Raw genomic sequence first — 21,263 nt, 5'->3', positions numbered from 1 at the left:
CAAAAATGTTAACTGTGAGCATCCCTCAATAGCAATCTCTACTTGTGGTAGCAGCTGGCACACTGAAGGAATCCAGTCAGACCGGCAGCTGAAGAACTCACAACAAAATGCATATAATAGCAAATAGTCTTTCATGTAAATGTTTCTGAGTAATTGAATGCAGGCACAGTGAAGTACAGAGTACAACATTATGTGTCTACTTGCTCCACTGCTTACACTACAAATGTACATAAGTACCACTATTTACAGTGGAATACTAACTAGAATTGTTATCTGCTGGCATACAATGCCAATTAACATAGAGCACCTGCTTATAGTAAAGTTTGTGAACTGTTCAGTGGGTAGGGACAGGGTGGGGAGATTTCTTACAACAGGTATGAATTACTGCCAACGTGCTCTGCTCACGATGCTGCGCATGCATTGTTCTTATTAGAGCCCACTGTTGCATGCTAATTATTTTGGATACTTGCATGGCCTACGCTTCACAACATTAACTGTGTTTAATAACTTAAACTTTATTTAATGTTTAGTTACGCTACCACTCACCTACTTATGTGGTCTGTTCCTCGGATCTTCATTCTTCACCTCCAGCAATCCATTGATTGAGGAGGGGGTTTGGTAAGTGCTAGGGGCCTCATCTGCCATGGTATATGGCCTAGGCAAGGTTATGTAATTCCAGCGGGGCCAAAGTAGGAAGTACTTTTGGTTTATTGATGCTTGGGTAATGAAAGAGTTTAGAGCAGAGAAGCGTCTCTGTCCTAAACTCTTTACAATAGAGGCCATAGGTAGGTCATAATATATTATATATGTATATATATATATATATATATATATATTGTGATCTACCCCCCCCAAGCATCAAGGTTATTTATTTAATTTAGACCATGCAATGTGTAGAAATTTGATGGTGACAACATCTAGTAAAATGCACGATAAGCTATGCTTGCAACATACAGAAGATGATGTGCAAACCAAGCCATGGTAACATACGAAACAAGCAGTGGAAGCGACATACGTTGGTATGCAAACAAGCAATGGTGATGACATACATATCAAGCAAACGTGACAATATAAATATTAGGAAGACATGACACACAAGCAAACTAACATGCAACTAACAGCACAATGGTGTGTCCCATGCCAATTGCCTAGCAAAATTGTGGAGCACATCCTAACCATAGAACTACAGATATATAACAAAGACACTGTATCATGTACACATTAGAGCAAGCACCGTGTTTTGAAATGATTCCTATTGCAGTTGTATAGGTTGAAGTTTCCTTTAATGACAATAAAATGGACTTTTCTTTGTGACTATTATAAGACTCAAGGGTATGGTGTGCAAGAAGCTGACACAACACCGTGAGACTGCTATGCAAAGTTCTAACATGCACCTGGCTGCTTTTCTGCATACAGTTTATGATTATCATGTTTTTTGTTGTTTTTTTTAAATTTTTTAAATTTAATTTTTTTTTAAATTTATTAATTTTTTTTTTTTTTTGGTACCAAGTTACCTTCATACCACCATTAATGCAGTCACCTTCTAAGGCTGGTGACTAGCTATATATGCATGTATGTAGCTAGTTTGCTGACACTTCATTGTATTCTGCATTCTCTAGTTGACTATCCAAGCCCTGCTGATGCTGACTACAAGCCAATAAGCAGCAATGAAGTAACCAATATAGTATGCTGTAGAATACAAAAGTCTATTAATGCATTTAATACATACCTGTGGTTGCATTATTTATTTTAAATTTAATTGCACACAATAGAATTTTTTGACTTCAAAAGCACAATTAATGTCACTGAATTCAGGTACTTAGTCGTTTCTTTCTTTCTTTTGTTTTGAATGTAGCATCAGTGATTGGTGGCTACACTGTATCTATGTATGAGCTCACTACTAAGCTCACCAGTACAAAGCAACTCTTTTTATTTCACACATTACTAGAGGTGTACCAATAGAGTAATTTCTGAATATAAAGTGATATACTGAGTCAGAACACCGACACCGACACAATGTAATAAAGTGTAGCTATACATTTAGATTAGAAGAAACTGGGGAACTTTAACTTGCATAAGATACACTTAATAAGCAGTTCCAAGTGCTAACAATCACTGACAATGCTTGATTTCCTGTGGTGGTGTGGCCTCAATTAACAGCCCAGACAGTGAGGCACCCACAAAATATTTTTAATGCATGCTCCCACCAAGATGAGTCCACATTACTCCGTATTTTTAATGGCTTGTAATGATGGCTGGTTGTTTCAAGCTGTGTTTCTAGTTTATTCATCCCATGGTGGCTTATTTTTTATATTTTATTTATTTATTTTCTCCACTATGATCATTTGTTGTATGGTTGGTAAGTATTGTAACAATGAGTGTTTGTTAAGCGTATATGTCTATGGCTTCTCGTAGTATATGCGCTTCATTTCAAGAATATAGAAAACTACTATTTCCTCAGCCTTGTTTGCTGTATAACATAGGGTAAAATGTGGCTTTAACATGGCAAAGACTATTTCGATATATCATATCGGTTTTGGTAGTTATATTGAGACCAACCGAAATTGGCAGAAATCTCCATATTGGCCACTGATACGATATGTATCGGTACATCCTTGCTCATTACATGCATATATATATATACAGGGTGTGTGGGAACAGTGTGTAAGCTTATACTAGTACACCAATTGGTGTTATACTGTTGCTTACCCGATGCAGCATCTCGTCTGAGGCCATTTCGCGATAGTCGGAGTGTTCAAGTTCTCTCCTGAAGATTCTGATTGATGCCCACCACACGATCTCCCTGTATTTTGTGTGGATTAGGTGTCGTCGGACGAGCTGGCTATGGCACGAGGTGGAGCTGTAGTCACTGATGTTGGCGACGAGTCCAGCGGCGATGGAGCTGTCCCAGGTGACAGTGATACCGTGCGTGGGCCGAGGCAAGCGACCCAGTTCTAGAGACGACCCTGACGGTAGCCACTAGTATTGTAATGTCACATCCTGTCACGTTGCCGTCTTGCCCGGAACACCCGTTCCTTGAGGCGGCCCTTCCCCCGGCGTGACAAAGCTCCTCGCCTGCTCAATCCAGCAGTCGAGCTTCCCAAGGACGACAGCCCTCTCCTTCCTCAGCAGGAGAGCACAACGAGTACCCATCTTGAAGACTCAAAGCCACTGCGACTGGCGAGATTTCTTACAACAGGTATGAATTACTGCCAACGTGGTCTGCTCACAATGCTGCGCATGCGTTGTTCTTATTAGAGCCCACTGTTGCATGCTAATTATTTTGGATACTTGCATGGCCTACGCTTCACAACATTAACTGTGTTTAATAACTTAAACTTTATTTTATTATTATAAACACTGCTAGACTGTAAAGCTGTGAAATTTTACATTTGGTTTCACTTAGATCAATTTTTGCACTTCAAAGCTATATATAATGGCTTTGTGGTTGCTCTTGTGTAAACAGCAACTCCATAATTGAATTCCTTATTCTATAGTGAGTAAAATGATATAGGATTATATGGTATGGCGTGTAAGTTACATCAGTTTAGAAGCAGTAGATTGGAACCTCTACAGATTTGTCGGTGAGGGGGTTAATGCCCACTTGTTGGTTTTTGTAGGCCATCTGATTGTAGCAGTTTATCCAGCAGCAGTTGGATGTGGTCTTGTGTAACTTGGAACCATACAGTAACTCAGATCAAAGAGTGTCGTGAATTTCAGGTCAGTTAACATACAGAGAAATTGTATTGTTGCAATTCTCCCTCATCTTACAACCTCTATTTTCCAGACCTGTATTATCTGGGAACTTCCTTTGTCTTCACAGCCCAAATTAGCCATGTGGCTTGTAGTTTATTGACCAAAACGAAGTTTGCTTTAGATGAAAGCACAAGGAGAGAGCGTAAAAGTTACTGTTCACCTGTAGTGTGGCTTGTTTATTCTACTAATGATAACTATCACATAGTTGCTAGGTGATAATGCATTTTTACAGCCAGGGGAGTGATCATGAATACTCTGTAGTGACTTATCCTTCTACCCACTAAACTCCACAGCACTAATTGATAGCAACAACATTACTTGTATTTAAGTTAGTCACTTTAGTACAATTTAGGATATTTCTGAGATACGGATAGTAGTATGTACCAGACTGCCCGCATAAGAGGGTTCCATTGTACCCAGATTTTAGGTGCATTGTATTTAATTCCCGCTTGTCACTCCGTAGTTAAGCCATGAGGATCCACCAGCCTGGCATATTAATTTTTGCACATTCTCCTTTTTACTTCAGTGCCTGCTTGTTGGGCGACTGGTCTCATGTGTTGTCAGGTATCAAGCAAGCTCCTTTGGTGCTGGTGATTAACAAAGGTGTTTAAATCGAGGATTAGATCAAAATTGACACACACTGATTAACTGCATTTATGCAATAGGAATTTTAGACATACGCGTATGCAGTATCAATTCACTGAGACCCTCCAGGTGAAAACTTCTAGTAGCTTAAATTCCAGTATTATCTCATGGTGGGATTGTTGACAAGGTGTACAGACCAAATACCAAATAACCCTGGCTCTCTTATCATTTGCCACTTACATCATCAGAAGTCCTGGAACTTTGGCTGCAGGTGGAAGAAGTCAGTAAGCGAATCTGTGTCAGATATCAATGTTTATATGAAAAAGTACTCATTCACAAATACTGGTCTAAATTACTGAATTGAAACTTCCGTCACAGCTACAAACAAAACAAATGAGGCGATTCTAATTACAGACAAGATGGCTGTAAAATCCATGAATTTCTTGCCTTAGAGTAAACATATAACAATGCTATTACAACACATAACACAAATTTAATAAACATTACATCAAATAGTTTAACATCAAAAGTGATGATTTCTTGGATGTCTGTGTGATGACACAAGATTAAGTGAGCCCTGTAAAAGAACAAGCAGGTGCTGAATTAAACACACAAAAAATTATATTTAAGGCTAAGTAAATCTGGTGTACCAGAGGTGACGTAAATGCTTGGAGCCTAAATACATAAACTTGAAAGCAGGCCCATGGATTAAAGTTATTACACTTTCTAACTGTTTTCGTACTGCAGCCAAAAAATTCTGGCAGTGGGTGACATCTATTAGGCATTATCGTATGTCATTACCCCCAATTTTTAATGGTGATACTACTGTTACAAATGACCGTGCTAGAGCAACAGGTACTTTTTACTGATGAAGATTGTTCTGATTTGAGTTCTTTGAGAACCGCTAGTAAATTATCATCTATTGTCGAATCAATTACCTTTACTACTCAAGATGTCTATCAAGAATTATTACAATTAAATCTTAATAAAGCTTGTGGTCCTGATTTATTAACTCCGCAGATATTAAAAAGAAGTGCTGATTTTATATGTGAGTCCCTATGTAATTTGTTTAATCAAAGTATGTCAATGGGTTTACTTCCCAAAGATTGGACTATAGCAAACATTGTATCTGTTCACAAAAAAGGAGATCGTCGAGTTGCAGCAAATTACAGACCCATCAGCTTAACATCCATTGTGGTGAAGATTATGGAGATAATTATTTGTAGGAAACTAACAGAAGTTCTGGAAAAATCTAATCGCTTAAGTGATGTACAGTTTGGTTTTCGTTCCCGTCATTCAACAGTATCATTACTCTTGTCTGCTGTACATGATTGGAGTCTATGTTTGGAACTACGTAGTAGTGTACATTGTGTCTTGCTAGATTTTACTAAGGCCTTTGACTCCGTGGCCTTAGTAAAATCTAGCAAAGGCCTTTGACTCCGGCCTTAGTAAAATCTAGCAAATTGACTCCGTGGCCATGAGCATCTTCTTCTTAAACTACAGTTATTAGGTATTGATGGTAAGCTACTGCAATGGATACGCTCCTTTTTAACACACAGATGGCAACGTGTTGTTGTGAATGGCAAGTGTTAAATCAGGAATTCCTCAAGGGTCTGTTTTAGGCCCCTTGTTGTTTTTACTATATATTGATGATTTGCACAGTGTTGTCAAGCACTCTAAATTGAAACTCTATGGAGATGATGTCACCTTATACAAGGAAATTAAGTGTGAATCTGACTGTAAATTGTTACAAGAGGACCTTGATCGCATTTGTGATTGGGCAGACAAGTGGCAACTTCGATTGAACGCATCCAAAAGTGAAGCTTTTCTAAACGTAAGAAAATATCTTATGATTATGTCATAAACCGCTCTCTTCTATCCTGGAAATCCTCTGTGAAATATTTGGGAGTTTTCTTTCAATCAAATTTGTCATGCTTACACCACTGCAAGTATGTTGCAGCCAAAGCCAGCAAGTCCTTGAATTTTCTACATCACACTTTATGGGGTGCTACAACTGAGGCCAAATCCATGGTTTATAAGTCTTTAGTATGACCATCACTTAAGTACGCTTGCACCGTGTGGAATCCTCACACTGTTTCTAATAAGTCCGCAGTGGAATCTGTCCAATGACGTGCTGCACGTTGGGCCTGTGGAAGTCGTTGGTCACCATTACATAAGTATTGGAATAAATCTTCTAATGCTTGTCTACAAGAAGTAATTACACTGGCCAACACTGTCATCTCGAAGGAATTATTTAAGCGTGGCTATGCTTTATGACATCCTAAAATGTAGGTACAATTCTTTGAAGCTATCAAATTACTGTAATTTCAATACATTTTGTACCCGAGCGCATCCTCTCTCCCTTGTTCCGCTACAGTCTTCTATCAATTCTTATAGACACTCTTTCTTTGTGAACACTGTTTTCTTATGGAACACTCTACCGTGTGATGTATTTGATCTCAGCTCGTCTAAGGTTCGCCAAGCTGTGTATAAACTGTTTTGTTGTAATTAATTTATATGTCTATGTGTTCTTTCTTGGTTTTAGTAGCTGTGTTTTTCGCTGTGTTTGTCCCTTCCGTTTTTAGTTTTGTATCTTCTAGGGAAACACCCTTGTACAGGCTCTGCCTTTTGGTGTCACCCTGTCTCTTTTGACAAATCAGATAAATAATAATAATAATGAACACGAGGAGACTTGTCAAACAACAAGTGGCCACCAAACAGAATGTACAGCATGATAAATATATTTCTTAGCTATACAACAGGAAAATCAGGATTAGAGTTGTACCAATTTTCCCACTTTTTAAGCCAATACCTGATATATTGTTTACCCCATTTTATAACTAATACCTGATCTTAAATTATGAACACTTGCTTGTACCTCAATGTGTGATTTATAGTACTGTAATTAATAAATGGTTTTTTAAAGTATTTTGCATTCATGCTTTGAAGATCAGTACAGGCAAATGCACATGAAAACGTAGTCAACATGTTTACCTCCTGCGTGAGTATGTATGTGCATGAATTTATGATTTGATCTTCAAAGTGGTCATGAGTATAAAGTAATTTAGCAATTAATTTCACACATTGAAGTGCAAGTAATGTGTAAAACCCCTCCATTCCTAGGACCATAATAAACAAGAGTTCATAATATTTGTATGGGGGTGAGTGTCTAACTTGAATGCATTCACCAAACACCCTGCGTAAAGTAACAGCTCAGCCTTATTTCAGAACAAAGGCTTTGCTTTCATCAACACTAATCAACACCAATCAACAGTTTTCTATCCCCAATGAAGGTGTTGATTTGATGAAAGATGAACTTTGGTGAGCTTTACGCAAGATGTTTGTACAGGCCATACTGAGAGTTAGACACTCTCTCCCATATAAATATTCTGAACTCTTGATAATAAAGTACTCATATTACAGAAACCACAGAAGCATCTTGGTCCAAATGTATGTGAACCATTAGTAGAGGTGGTGGCAAGAAGAGTGCACCATGATCAGCATAGTAGGTAGCTATATAAAGCAGAAGCACAGAACCCTGGAAGCTACAGATATCTTATATATATATATATCATGATTGCAAAGTTTGATGTAGGGTACTTTTAAGCACAACTATCTAATAAATCATGCTTTCCAAGTAGTCTGCATTGATAAAGAGCTTTAGGGATCATGCAGTGACATACAGTCATGAATTCAGTTACAAACCCAAAGTAAGTTGTATAGAATGACATGCAAAGGACCAAATGCATTTAAATTCCTAGCAGGCTATATAGCTAAGTGTACATATATGTCCATGGATTAGTGCTACAGATGCAAGTTGCAATAACTGTGGAGGTTAGAGTAATTGACTGACTGCTCTTTTAGAGTATCTCGATCTTTTGTATGTTTTTTTGGAAAGGAGGGGGATGGTGCGTGCCCCCTGTGCCCCCCTCTGGATCTGCCACTGACTAGAGTGGGAATATAAACAGGCATCCTACTTATCAAAGTGTCCAGGTATCCCTTTGAGGAGTTTTGTTGTGTGTACCTGTGCAACCACATACACAATTTAAATAGGGCTAAGTCCAGTACAGTGGGATTCAACTTAATAAAGAAGGTATTTTCTGAAGAGATGTTACAACATTCACATAATATGTTTATGGACACATGGTGGTCAGGTCAGATCTGTAACTTGTCTAATAAAGATGCATTTGCTAGAAAGGGTTGATGCTTTGGTGATATACATTAATAGAAGTATAGAGTAACTGCAGAACATGGATGGTCTTTCAGTACAGGTGGTCACTAATACAGGTTGCACTGTACCTGGTGTACACTCCCATACAACAATAATAGACTACAAAATTCCACTACGTACCACAACATAATTCATTATATATCTCGAGCCCATTGTGGTCCCACCACAACAATTTTATCAAACATAGACCATGACCCATTCATTATTTACAAAAAAATTCTAAGAATTTCAAGCAGTATTTACTCAAATATAAAGGATTTTACTTTTCAATATTTGTACCATAATTAAGTAGATATCCAGAGATCACTGGAGAGGTCAATCAACAGGCTTCCGTCAGTGAAAATTGTGTTCAAAAATATTTTCACAGTGCGAAGTTACAGTTGATTTTGTAACTACAGATGGAGCAAATTTTCATGAAATGTTCAAAATATTTGTGGTCATAAATCAGAAAATATGGGGTGCATGTAGCTAAAAATTTGCATGAGGTGAGCGATTCGTTCTTACTACGCACCTCGCACAGTGCACTGCGCAATTCGAATACATCATCATAATGACTTTCATTATTCACGTGATCCAATACCTCATTACTCACATGCCCTTAATCACGTGCTCTTGTGTATCATTACTCACATGCTCCATAGAGACAATTATTCCCTCCTCATCAACGAGGAAAATTTGCTTGTTTCCTCTTACTACTACTTGTACATTTCTAGGCTCACGCTCCAATTCCATGAGCTTTCCCTCTAACAACTGCTGCATCTCTTCATTTGACACTCCAGTAGGTAATTCCAGTACCTTCGCCAGCGTCTGCAACTGGCCTGAAGCCATTCGCTTCAAGTTTAAAGGGTAAGTCCTTCCCTGTGGAAATTTCTCCTCTTTAGACTGCTTCTTCGTCAAACTTACTTCCACTGCTTGCCTCCCAGTCACTATTCGCCTTCTCTAACCACTCCATAATAAGGCTAATGTCAAGAAAAACGTTTCTGTCACTCCAATATCATCTTTAGTTCCTCAAATATCTTGGTGTAGGACCTCCAAATTTAAATGAGAGTGCCGTAGAGTTGCCAGTAAATACTACAACAGCCACTCTTTTAATAACTAAAATGGTAACTAAGTACAATGCATGCGTAAATGCATAATACAATATGATTGGCTACAATAATTATGAATATATATAGTTAGTTTACGGAGACTCCATTACACTGGTTATTTTCACCCTGAACTGTGCTCTGTGGGAAATTATCTTATACATCATTGTGCAGAACACTTGATGCTGAGATTCTGATTCTTGGAGCTAGAGCCTCACTTTTGGGTCATTCCATGTCAAATCAACCAGGAATTTAGGTCACCTCTCAGATTTTGACAAAACTTGGTGTGTTTGTAGTATCTGTGCTGTGAAACTGAAATGACGGTAACTAGAGGTGTACCGATGTGGTTTTTTTGCATGTACCGATATCCGATATTGATATCACCAAAAGAAGCCTATAACCGATAATTGATCCGATATTTGCATTATAGCTAAAAGTGTATACATTTACCTACCCTACAACAACATGTGCATGTATTCATTGCTATACTCTGCCTGTGGTGGTATACAGCTTGGGTTTCTATTGTGTAATCCAGACAATTAGGCACCCACAAACATTTTTATGTATACTCCCATGAAGCCTTATACGGATATTTCTGCATTACTCTGCATTCTAATGGTTTGTGAGAAAGCTGGTACAGCAAGTTTCCTTGGTTATCCTGTGACCCTTATTTTTATTACAAGGTACTCTATAACTGCTTCATTTATAAAGACTGTGAAAAGCTTTCCAGCAACAGACAGTAGAATCGCGTGTATTTATATGGCTTCTTGTAGTGTAGCACTTGTTTCAAAGTGAATAATAAGCCACTGGCACTAAAGAGCCACATGAATAATGTAGAAAACCAATGCACAATCCGTTTATGTACAAACTATTGCTAGTGTATAAATATCGGTAGCGATATCGGTCCTCCTGCTGTTCTGTACCGATACCGATATTGGTAAAAATTACCATATTGGTGGCCGATATTATAGCCGATCCGATTATCGGTACACCTCTAACGGTAACTCACCTACAAGCAGAAGTAATAGAATTGAAAGCTATTGTCACCAAGTTGGAAGGCAAGTTGAAGAAAGAAGGAGATAAGGCCAAGAGGATCTGGTATTGCATGAAGCTTCACTTGAACAGAAGGACACTGAAATTGCTTGCCTGAAGGAGGAGGTTGTTAAATTGGAGTCATCCAACCGATGCAGCCATGGAGGGGAAAGCCAGGCTAGAAGCCAAGTCACTCGCGTGGGTATGACATACAAATGTCAGATGGAAGCAAGTGATCGAGGGATGAGCAAACCTTGGTCGAATGATGAAATGTTATCCTCCACTCCAGCAACACATTCTCGAGATTCTTCAGCACGAATGCACTCTTGACAAGGGAAAGCCCCACCTCTAGACTGTTGTAGTGGAGAGAACACTAAGACAACCTTCGAAGACTGGTTACCATCGCTGGAGAGAGTAGTGAGATGAAACAAGTCGCCAGAAGAGGACACTCTAATTCAATTGGCAGGCCATCTTAGAGGACGTGCTTTGCAAGAGTGGCTGCTGCTTACTCAGGAATCCAAGAACACTTTGCAGACAGCCACAGCTGCACTCACAGCTAAGTTCGAGTCCTGGCTGCTCAGGATTTTAGACACATTCAACAGAAAGAAAAAGAATCAGTCGCTGATATCATATCATATATCGCATGAAGAAAGAATTTCATATTGCATACCACAATGATTCACTAAGCAGAGAGACAGAGAAGCATTCCTGTATGGACAGCTGTAAGATGGTCTGTATCCTGAATTGATGCAGGATCCTTTAGTGTCAGGAGCCATGAATTATCAAGAACTATGTATGGCAGCCAGGAATGAAAAACAGCATCAGTTTGAGTTGAAGAAGAGGAGACTATATCAACTTCCAACAAGAGACCAAGAGCGGAGTTCTCAACCATTGTGGAGACAGTGGAGTGCAGCCACTCAGCAGACCAATCGCCAAGCATCTCAGAATATAAACAGTAACAAACAGTGCTATAATTGTAGAAAGTTGGGTCATCTTGCTAAGGATTGCCGAGTAAAGAGCACAGAGAGTAAGGTTCAGGGTCAGAGCAATGTCAAGAACTCAGGAAAGAATTCAATCAATAGACAAGTCAGTACCTCCAGTGCTACCATCTCTAATGACTATCTCCACTCTGAATCTGTCTCAGAGGATGAAGGACGAGTGGGCATGGTGCGCAATGAAGGAAGTCAGATCCAATGTGCTGAAGTATTCATCCAAAGGGTGTCTGCAGAAGGTCTTGTTGATAATGGAGCTGAGATCATTGTAATGGGTGGTGAACTGTTTAAGAAGTGGCTACAGTTAACAGGTCGAAGAAGGATTTTAAGAAGCCAGATAAGATTAGAGGTGTACCGATATGGGTTTTTGGCATGTACCGATATCCGATATTGATGCAACCAAAAGAAGCCGATAACCGATAGTCGATCCGATATTTGCATTAATACTTTAAGCAAACGAAAGTGTACATTTACCTACCCTACAACAACATGTGCATGTATTCATTGCCTGTGGTGGTATACAGCTTGGGTTTCTATTGTGCAATCCAGACAATTAGGCACCTACAAACATTTTTATGTATACTCCCATGAAGCCTTAAACGGATATTTCTGCATTACTCTGCATTCTAATGGCTTGTGAGAAAGCTGGTACAGCAAGTTTCCTTGGTTATCCTGTGATCCTTCTTTTATTACAAAGGTACTCTATAACTGCTTCATTTGTAAAGACTGTGATGAGCTTTCCAGCAACAAACACTAGAATCGCATGTAATTATATGGCTTCTCGTAGAGTAGCACTTGTTGCAGAGTAAACAATAAGCCAGAGCCACATGGATAACGTAGAAAACCAGTGCATAATACGTTTGTGTACAAACTATTGCTACTGTATAAATATCGGTAGCGATATTGGTCCTCCTGCTGTTCTGTACCAATACCGATATTGGTAAAAAATGCCATATCGGTGGCCGATATTGCAGCCGATCCAATTATCGGTACACCTCTAGATAAGATTCCCAAAACTTACAGTAGATAAACCTTCATCCTGAATGGGAGAATGGAGTTAGACAATTCCTTTGGAAACAAGAAGTTGAAGACCAATGTGTATATTAAAATGGATGCTTATGATCAGCTCTTGTTATCAGAAGGCATTTGTAGACAGTTGGGAATAATAACCTATCATCCCATTGTTCATCCCTTCAGACAGAGACAAGTAGAGGGTAGCAGAGAATCCAATACTTCGAAAGACCATTGTGTGGTTGGAAATGATGATAAAGGTGACATTGTGGTTCCATTAGTTCGTATGCAGTTGGTCCAAGGTGTGAAGTTATTACCTCAGCAGGGCATTAAGGTTCAGGTACAGGCACAAGGAGAGTGCACTACTGGAAAGACTTTTGTAGTGGAACCTGACCCCTGCATGGCAGAGTTGGGATCATCAATGGAGCCTTTAGTGACAGAACTCAAACATGGCACTGCACAAGTATTCATTTTGAATCTAACTGGATTTACCCAAAGGCTAGAACAAGGGTTAAAGTTGAGAACACTTGAAGAAGGTGAAATTATTTCATCAACAATAAACACCCAATTAGATCCTGAGCAGGCAACCAGTGATGACCAATTGAAAGAATGTATCGTAGTGAATTCCATAACATCAGAAAGCTGGAGAATGGATAAAGTACGTGAGATGTTTTATGATAACCTGCACTTGAGTAAGCCAGAAAGGTTGAAGTTTTGTCAATTCCTCATGGATCACCATGAAGTATTTAGCTTACAAGAAGAGGAATGGGGTGACACTCAGTTGATACAGATAAAAATTGACACTGGCAATGCTCAGCCCAAGAGACAGCATCCCAGAAGACTCCCATTTGTTTCCAAACAGGAAGTTGCCAGGCAGATACAAACTATGTTAGATGCTGGTGTTATCCAACCCTCTGTTAGTCCATGGGTAAGTCCCATAGTATTGGTGCAAAAGAAGGATGGCACATATAGGTTTTGTGTGGACTACTGGGAATTGAATACAGTCACCAAGCCCAACAAGTTTCCTCTGCCTAGGATAGACGATCTTCTGGATGAATTGGAGAATGCAAAATTTTTCTCTACTCTGGACTTAACCTCAGGTTTTTGGCAAGTTCAGGTCCATCCTGACTCTAGAGCCAAAACAGCATTTATAGCACCTCAAGGACTACATGAATTTCGTGTAATGCCTTTTGGCTTAACTAATGCATCATCTGTTTTTCAACATCTTATGCAGAAAGTGCTAATGGGCCTTAATCCACCAGATGCATCTGGCTTTGTAACTGTTTACATTGATGATATTCTTGTGTATTCAGAGACCTTGGAGCAACACCTTGAACACCTTAGGACAGTGATGGGGAAACTTATCCAGGCTGGGTTGAAGTTGAAACCAAGCAAATGCTTGTTTGTTAGAGATGAAGTTAGATATTTGGGCCATGTAATCACACCCAGGGGGTTGAAGACCAGTAACCAGCATATTATAGCTGTGCAAGAGTTTACTAATCCAAAGAGTGTTAAAGATGTGAGACAGTTTCTTGGCTTGTCTTCATTCTATCGGAAGTTTGTGCCATCATTTGCCAAAATTGCAGGTCCACTTCACACACTAACTAGGAAGAATGCTCCATTCAATTGGACAGAACAATTGGACAGAAGAGTGCCAAAAAGCATTCAATCTCTTGAAGCAGAAGTTGACTGAAGCTCCAACATTAGCTTATCCAAATTTTTACAATGGGTTCATCCTGGAAACTGATGCTATCTGCTCAGGATTGGGAGCAATACTCTCTCAAGTACAAGAAGATGGTTGCACATCCTATGTCTTATGCAAGCAGAGCACTGTCCCCAGCAGAACAGAACTATGGAATAACAGACTTAGAAACTTTAGCTGTTGTGTGGGCAATCAGTCATTTCAGACACTACCTTTATGACCAACAAGTCACAATCTACACTGATCATACAGCATGCAGTCAAATTTGTTTTGCTCAACCCTAATATTTCTGGAAAACATGCCTGATGGTGGACAAAAGTGTTTGGCAGTGGTCTCAAGAATGTAGATATTGTTCACAGAGCAGGGAGGGAGAACTCTAATGTAAATGCATTGTCTCGTAATCCTCCTGGATCTGCCCCTACAGAAGGTCTAGGTGAGTCAGAAGTGCAAGTTGCTATTGTTGGTAATGTAGTTGATGACATTTCAGTTCTCCTGAAGCCTGCACCTAGATGACATTGGCCCAGCAGTATTGGCAATGGAACAGAAGAAAGATCAGCATGTCGCTGAGGTATTGAGTTATAATGAATCAGGGGTCCTGCCAGAAGATAAGCAACGAACGCATAAAATAGTTTCTCAAGCTAGCCAGTTTGGAATTGATAATAATGTGCTGTATTTCATTGACCCGAAGCACAAGTCCAGAAGGTGAGCAATGGTTCCAACTCAACTTAAGGAAAAGCTAATCCTGAGTGCTCACGGTGGCCCCCTTACTGGACATTTTTCTTATAATAGATTGTACAACTTGTTAGTGCATTCTTGGTGGTGGGATGGCATGTACGCAGATGTTGCCAAGCACTGCAGGAGCTGTCCTCAATGTGCTTTCGCCTCGGGAGGTGAATCTACTGGAAGACCTCCCTTAAAACCAATACCTGTCCAGAGGCCTTTTCAAATAGTAGGTATTGACATCATGGATCTACCGAGGACAGAGTAGCAATAAACATGTATTGGTACTCCAAGACTTTTTGACAAATGGTACACTGTACCCCATGCCAGATCAAAAAACCACACGTATTGTGAAAATATTAATGGAGGAGTATATACCATTGTTTGGTGTACCAGAAGCATTGTTGTCAGACAGAGGCACCAACCTGTTGTCATACCTAATGAAGGATGTCTACAGTCTGCTGGGAATTGAAAAATTAAATACAACAGCCTATCATCCTCAATGTAATGGACTCACTGAGAGGTTTAATAGAACTCTGAAACCTATGTTAAGAAAGCAGGCAGCCATCTATGGACTACAGTGGGACAGATATCTCCATGGAGTTCCATGGGCTTACAGGAACACCCCGCATGATGCAACACTTGAGAAGCCTACTTTTCTCTTGTTTGGAATGGATTGTTGTCAATCAATCGAGGCAGCGTATTTGCCAGACACCAACAAATGCACTAATTGTATCAGATTACAGAGAGGAACTGGTTAAAGTGTTATCATCAGCAAGACAGTGCGCTGCTGAGTGCATACAGAATGCTCAAAGAAAATACAAAACTCAGTATGGTAAAAGAACAAAGACTAGTCCAAACCAGTATAAAATTGGAGATTGGGTATTGATCAAACATCCGCAAGATGAAACTGGGGCTAATCGAAAATTATCAAGGCCATGGTATGGTCCATTCAGGATTACTAGATTAGAAAGTACTGGAATAATTGCAGAACAAATATAAGGAAATTCTCCAAAGGATCAGATCAGAGTTCATCTACAACGTGTAACCAAGTGTCCACCAGCCTTTCCAGATGGACGTTACTGGTATGGTGGATGTCGCAATGGCCCAGGCCGTCCTCCAAAATGGGTAGACAGATTTGTTAATGAAACAGCAGTATTTGAGGAAGGAGGTTAACAGCAAGATAACTTAGGACAAACTTCCAGCCCACACGATGATCAGCAAGAGCAGGTTACTAATCTACAACTGGACCAGGATAATAATTATTGTTATGGATCAGAATGAAGATGATCAAGGTTCTGACCAGAGATGTTGATAAACTGACTAAAACAGACAAGGATGTTGACCAACAGACTTCTACTCCAGATATCAGCTCTTTAAGTTACCAGTTATTTTTCTCTTCAGTTGAGCTGTTTATTACATTGGGTTGTAGTTTCTTGGATGCACTATTTTACAGCGAAGGTGTTTTGGGGTGGATTTTCTATTTAACAGAATTTTATGCTGACTAACTAACTGATACCTCCAACCAAGCATAACTCGACAACAGGTAAGGCTACGGGATTGATTTCTTCACTGTTTGACATTACTTCATCCTGAGATGCATGTTTTAGCCAACCGCAGTACATGCAATACATGCGTCATGAACTTGCCTTTGTCTTCCTTTGTGTTCCAGTTCTTTTTGTTGACAATGTTAATTTTTATGGCATTCCTGGAGCCCAAGTCCTCCATACTGAACACCCATGTCCTTAACCACTGAGCCACTGCTATCATAGTTTCTACTTTATAAATAAATATTCAAAATCTATAGTAAAAGTTTAAATCTATCAATAAAAATTCTAGAGCATTCTACGTATGTGCATTCTATTACAATTACTCTAAAACTGTGTACTCTGCTAGAGTGTTCTAATCTTACCAAAAAGTCAAACACAACACTTCTGTCTTTAATAATCATCATGGTGTCTGTAGAAAAGAAGAAATGTGGGAAAAAACAAACTCCAAAGTCAGCCATAAGCTGAATTTGGGGCCATATAGAGTACAAAAAAAAAAAAAATACACACAAAGCAGCCAAACTGTAAAAAGGGGTGTGGCACTCAATGAAAAAATCTAAAGTGCTGGCCAAGAAATGGCTGCAATGATGTTTATGAAAACAAACAGCACAATCAATCACATGTACAACATTGTAAATCACTAAAACTAACCCAACTAATTATATTAATTTATTAACAACTATAAATACATCATATTAACACTCTGATCAATAATTGAAGCAGTTTAGATACTCAAGATAAACACTGTAAGCAAGATGAACAGGAAATACTATAACATTTGGAAGCACCACCTATGATTGTGTGCATAAAAAGTACAGTACTCAGGGGGTGTCTTGAGGCTAATACAGCAATCAGCTTTGCCTTGTGCTGTATTAGCTTCTTAACACGCTGCTGTATTTCCATACAGACATACACACATGCAGTGGTGCTTTAACTATAACATCCAGGATTGTGCAGGGCTCACATACTCTAAAAGTTACATAACCATGTATGCTATACAACAATGGGATATCATTGGTGCTAATGTTTAATGGTTGGTTACCAATACGTTAATATAGAAAAATTGCTTAATGTGTAATCTGTAATGATCTGGAACAATGGACAGGTACCAAAGCTATGTAATACTTTAGATAGTTAGTAAAACAGATTGAATACCTTAAAATAACTTATTTAGATCTTACAAGTCATGACCATGCAGTTTTTCACACTTGTGTAAAACAAAAATAATAAGGAGCTTGAAAAATCCCAAAGTACACTTTGAGACTTCTATATAGAAAAAATGATTGTTTGACCAAAATAGTTTAGTTATTTAAAAGTTTCTGGCCAGTGGCTAGTATTAAAATAATGTGAAATGAAATGTGGAAACATAGAAATGGCTGCAACGATGTTGCACATAAAGTACATTTATCATTGCAGCCATTTCCTTGTCTAGCTACTGATACTACACTATTTAATCATCAGTCACTTTTAAACCAATTGTTATTACAACTGGGCTGTACTTGTTCAATTCTTACCAACTACTGTAATGTTAAACATCACTGCAGCAAGTGTACGTGTTTCACCCACTCGAACATCCTGTACAACACACTCATATTCTCCAGCATTTTCTTCTGTTACTCCAGTAATAAACATAGCATGACGACGTTCAATATCATTACTAAGAGGAAGGGTAGGTGTAACTGTATTAATCCCTAAAGCATTCCCATCAGTTCTACGATACAAATACCCCAATCTCTGAACGCCATTAGCAATAGCTATACAAATGAATTCAGCATCAGAGCCAAATAGTAACACTGTATCCTCTAGTGTGTCAAAAATGGTGAGATCTTCACTGTAAACATCTAAACAACAATAAATACATTGGACATGACAGCAAAGAATAACAGCTACAGCCTTACCAACTAGGTGTAACTGATAAATAATAGGACTCTCAACAGTTTGAAAAATCAATCGGTTTATCACATGACATTGATAATTATGAAGGCTAGAAGAATCATCAGTAGAGATATCGCCAAACTGAATGTTTCCAATAATTAGATCACCAGATGGTAATATTTTGTACTTGGAATTAGAGACATTTAACGGTGATGAATCAATTGTCCACTCTACTGTAGGGGATGGGTTGGCCAACGGGGGATTGCATGGTATTAAAATTGAAAAGGCAATTCTGACTTCAACCATTCTTATGATTGTATCATTACTATCCCAGTCATCATCAAACACTACAGACAACATCAAACACTTAATATAATAATTGCTAACACTTCAAACTAAAATACAGATAAATTACAACAATATCATTTATAACAAACTTGCTTTAATTATACTGGTATTTTAAAATTGCCAATTTAAAAATGAAGTAGGGATCTATGCAATAAAAAATTAGTGAAACAGAGATGAAAGATGGTATTACAGCATAGCTCAGTGGGAAAGTCCCTACTTTGGCATTGAAAAATGTTATAGCTAATGTGCCAAAGTAGGGGCTTTTTCACTGAGCTATGCTGTAATACCATCATTCATCTCGTTTCACTACTTTTTATTGCATAGATCCCTACTTCATTTTTAAAAATGACAATTTTTAGTTTTGTCGTTGCACAGTTAGCTATAGTATATAGTAACTAGTGACTCTTCTATTAGAATATCATACATGACTGTTAATTGTATTAGAGCAACTATCGTATTACAGTATCTCGAGTCAGCCAAGGGTAGCTAGACCAATAAGGGGTGAGGTCAGCTTGTTTACTGTTAAATAAATAGCTAGATTGTTGGTTAAGAGGTATGGTCTCTGTATTCTATTGCTATTAGTCCACCCAGATCTTTATTATATGATCAACTTGTTTCTAGCTGAATTCTCTACCAGGTGACTTTTTTGTAGTTGAATTCTCAACCAAATGACTAGCTTGTAGCTGAACTCACTACTAGGTGACCTGCTTGCAGGTGAATTCTACAGTTGATTTTTTTCTAGCTGATTGGCTTGTTTCTAGCTGATCTCTCTATAGAAAGGCTTTGTAGCTGAAGTCTGATTTGCCTGTAGCTGGTCTCTCTACAGGGTAGCTTTTTGGAGCTGAATACTCCACAGGGTGATTGTTTGTAGTTGAGTTCTCTGCAGGTAACTTTTATGTAGCTGAACTCAATACTGGTTGACTTTTTTGTAGCTGATCTATCCACAGGATGATTTGTTTGTAGAATTCTCCATCGGGTCTAGCTTGTAGCTGAACTTTCCACAGGGTGGTTTGTTTGTAGCTGAACCCTCTACTGTGTGACATGTTTCTCCACAGGGTGGTTTGTTTGTAGCTGAACTCTCTACTGTGTGACGTGTTTGTAGCTGAACTCTCTACTGGGGGACCTGTTTCTAGCTGAATAGGTGACTTGTTTTTAGCTGATCTCTCTATAGGGTGGCTTTTTGTAGTTGAACTCTCCACAGGGTGATTTTGCTTGTAGCTGATTTCTCTACAAGGTGGCATTTTGTAGCTCAATACTCCACAGGGTGATTTGTTTGTAGCTGAGCTCTAACTTTTTTTGTAGCCGAACTCTCTACTGGATAACTTGTTTTAGCTGAACTCTCTATTGGGTCTTGTTGTGTCTACACAGTGACTTCTTACGTAGCTGAATGCTCTAATACAGTAACTTACTAACAGTGCTGTATGCTCTAATAGAGTGACTGCACTATTAGAATATCTCAATTGCACACTTGCTACACAGTGTTGGATTCTGTATTGTAACTCAGTGGCCTTTACTCTGATTCTTCTATACTACTCCATGGACTTTCTAAAATGATTACTCTATCTGCATACTGGTTTTCAGCTCACTCTTCTAAGTAGTTTACCTGGTAGGTGTGAAAATTAAGTTATCACGAAACTTGATCACGTAATTGTGACACAGGTTGGGTTTTGTATCATATCTCCATGGTTTTTATCTCGATTTCTTTCAAACCACAAAAAGGCACTCCTACAATGGTTAGTCCATCTACATAGCAATTTTCAGCTCATTCCTCCAAGGGGTTTACCCTGTAGGCATGACAGAAGTTCGACCTTATCGTACAGTACGATAGTACTGTATAGTAGGGACATCAAAGGTGTGGGGCGATCTGTGATATAATATAACCCAAAAACCTGCCACGATTTTTCCTCACAACGACATGACAGTCAGTATTGGTTGGGTAAAACCAAGCCCAAAAGTGTCTTCAGATCGACCCGAAACGTTTCCATCAAGTTGCTACAGAATTTTTTTTTTTAATTTAGTCAACGGAATTTTCTACTGCCTGCTTGCTCGCTTAAGAAAAAACCTTTGGTATATTGATAAACATACAATGCTTGCGCTATTGTCTTACCTTTTATCCTTCTTTACCATGGACATTAGTCAAGGTTCTACCGCTGAGTGTTACAGGTTTTTGCAATTGAATTCGGTGACTTTGCAATTGAATTCGTCCTGTTTGCAATTGAGTTCGTCGATTTTGCAATTGAATTCGTCCCGTTTGCAATTGAATTTGTCGGTTTTGCAATTGAATTCGTCGCTTTTGCAATTGAATTTGTCGCTTTTGCAGTTAAATTTGTCCGTAACAAGAATGGCAGCTGGAGCAAACACGAAAACATGATGTAGCAG

General features: G+C 38.8%; 1 protein-coding gene across 4 annotated transcripts in view; it reads right to left on the bottom strand.

Annotated features, from left to right (window-relative positions):
- Window positions 1-21,263, bottom strand: part of LOC136261316 (cell adhesion molecule-related/down-regulated by oncogenes-like) — a 78,991-nt gene that overhangs the window by 26,924 nt on the left and 30,804 nt on the right. For all 4 annotated transcript variants that reach the window (XM_066055302.1, XM_066055299.1, XM_066055301.1 and 1 more), the window contains 2 exons: window positions 18,560-18,883; window positions 18,176-18,502 (listed from right to left, as the gene is read on the bottom strand). In XM_066055302.1, coding sequence (XP_065911374.1) covers window positions 18,176-18,502; window positions 18,560-18,883 — 651 coding nt within the window. The remainder of the gene's footprint in view (window positions 1-18,175; window positions 18,503-18,559; window positions 18,884-21,263) is intronic.

Source organism: Dysidea avara, chromosome 7 (genome assembly GCF_963678975.1).
Source record: "Dysidea avara chromosome 7, odDysAvar1.4, whole genome shotgun sequence".
NCBI classification, from domain to species: Eukaryota; Metazoa; Porifera; class Demospongiae; order Dictyoceratida; family Dysideidae; genus Dysidea; species Dysidea avara.
Note: the sequence above shows the minus strand (reverse complement) of the source record. Positions and strands in the feature narration are given on the sequence as shown.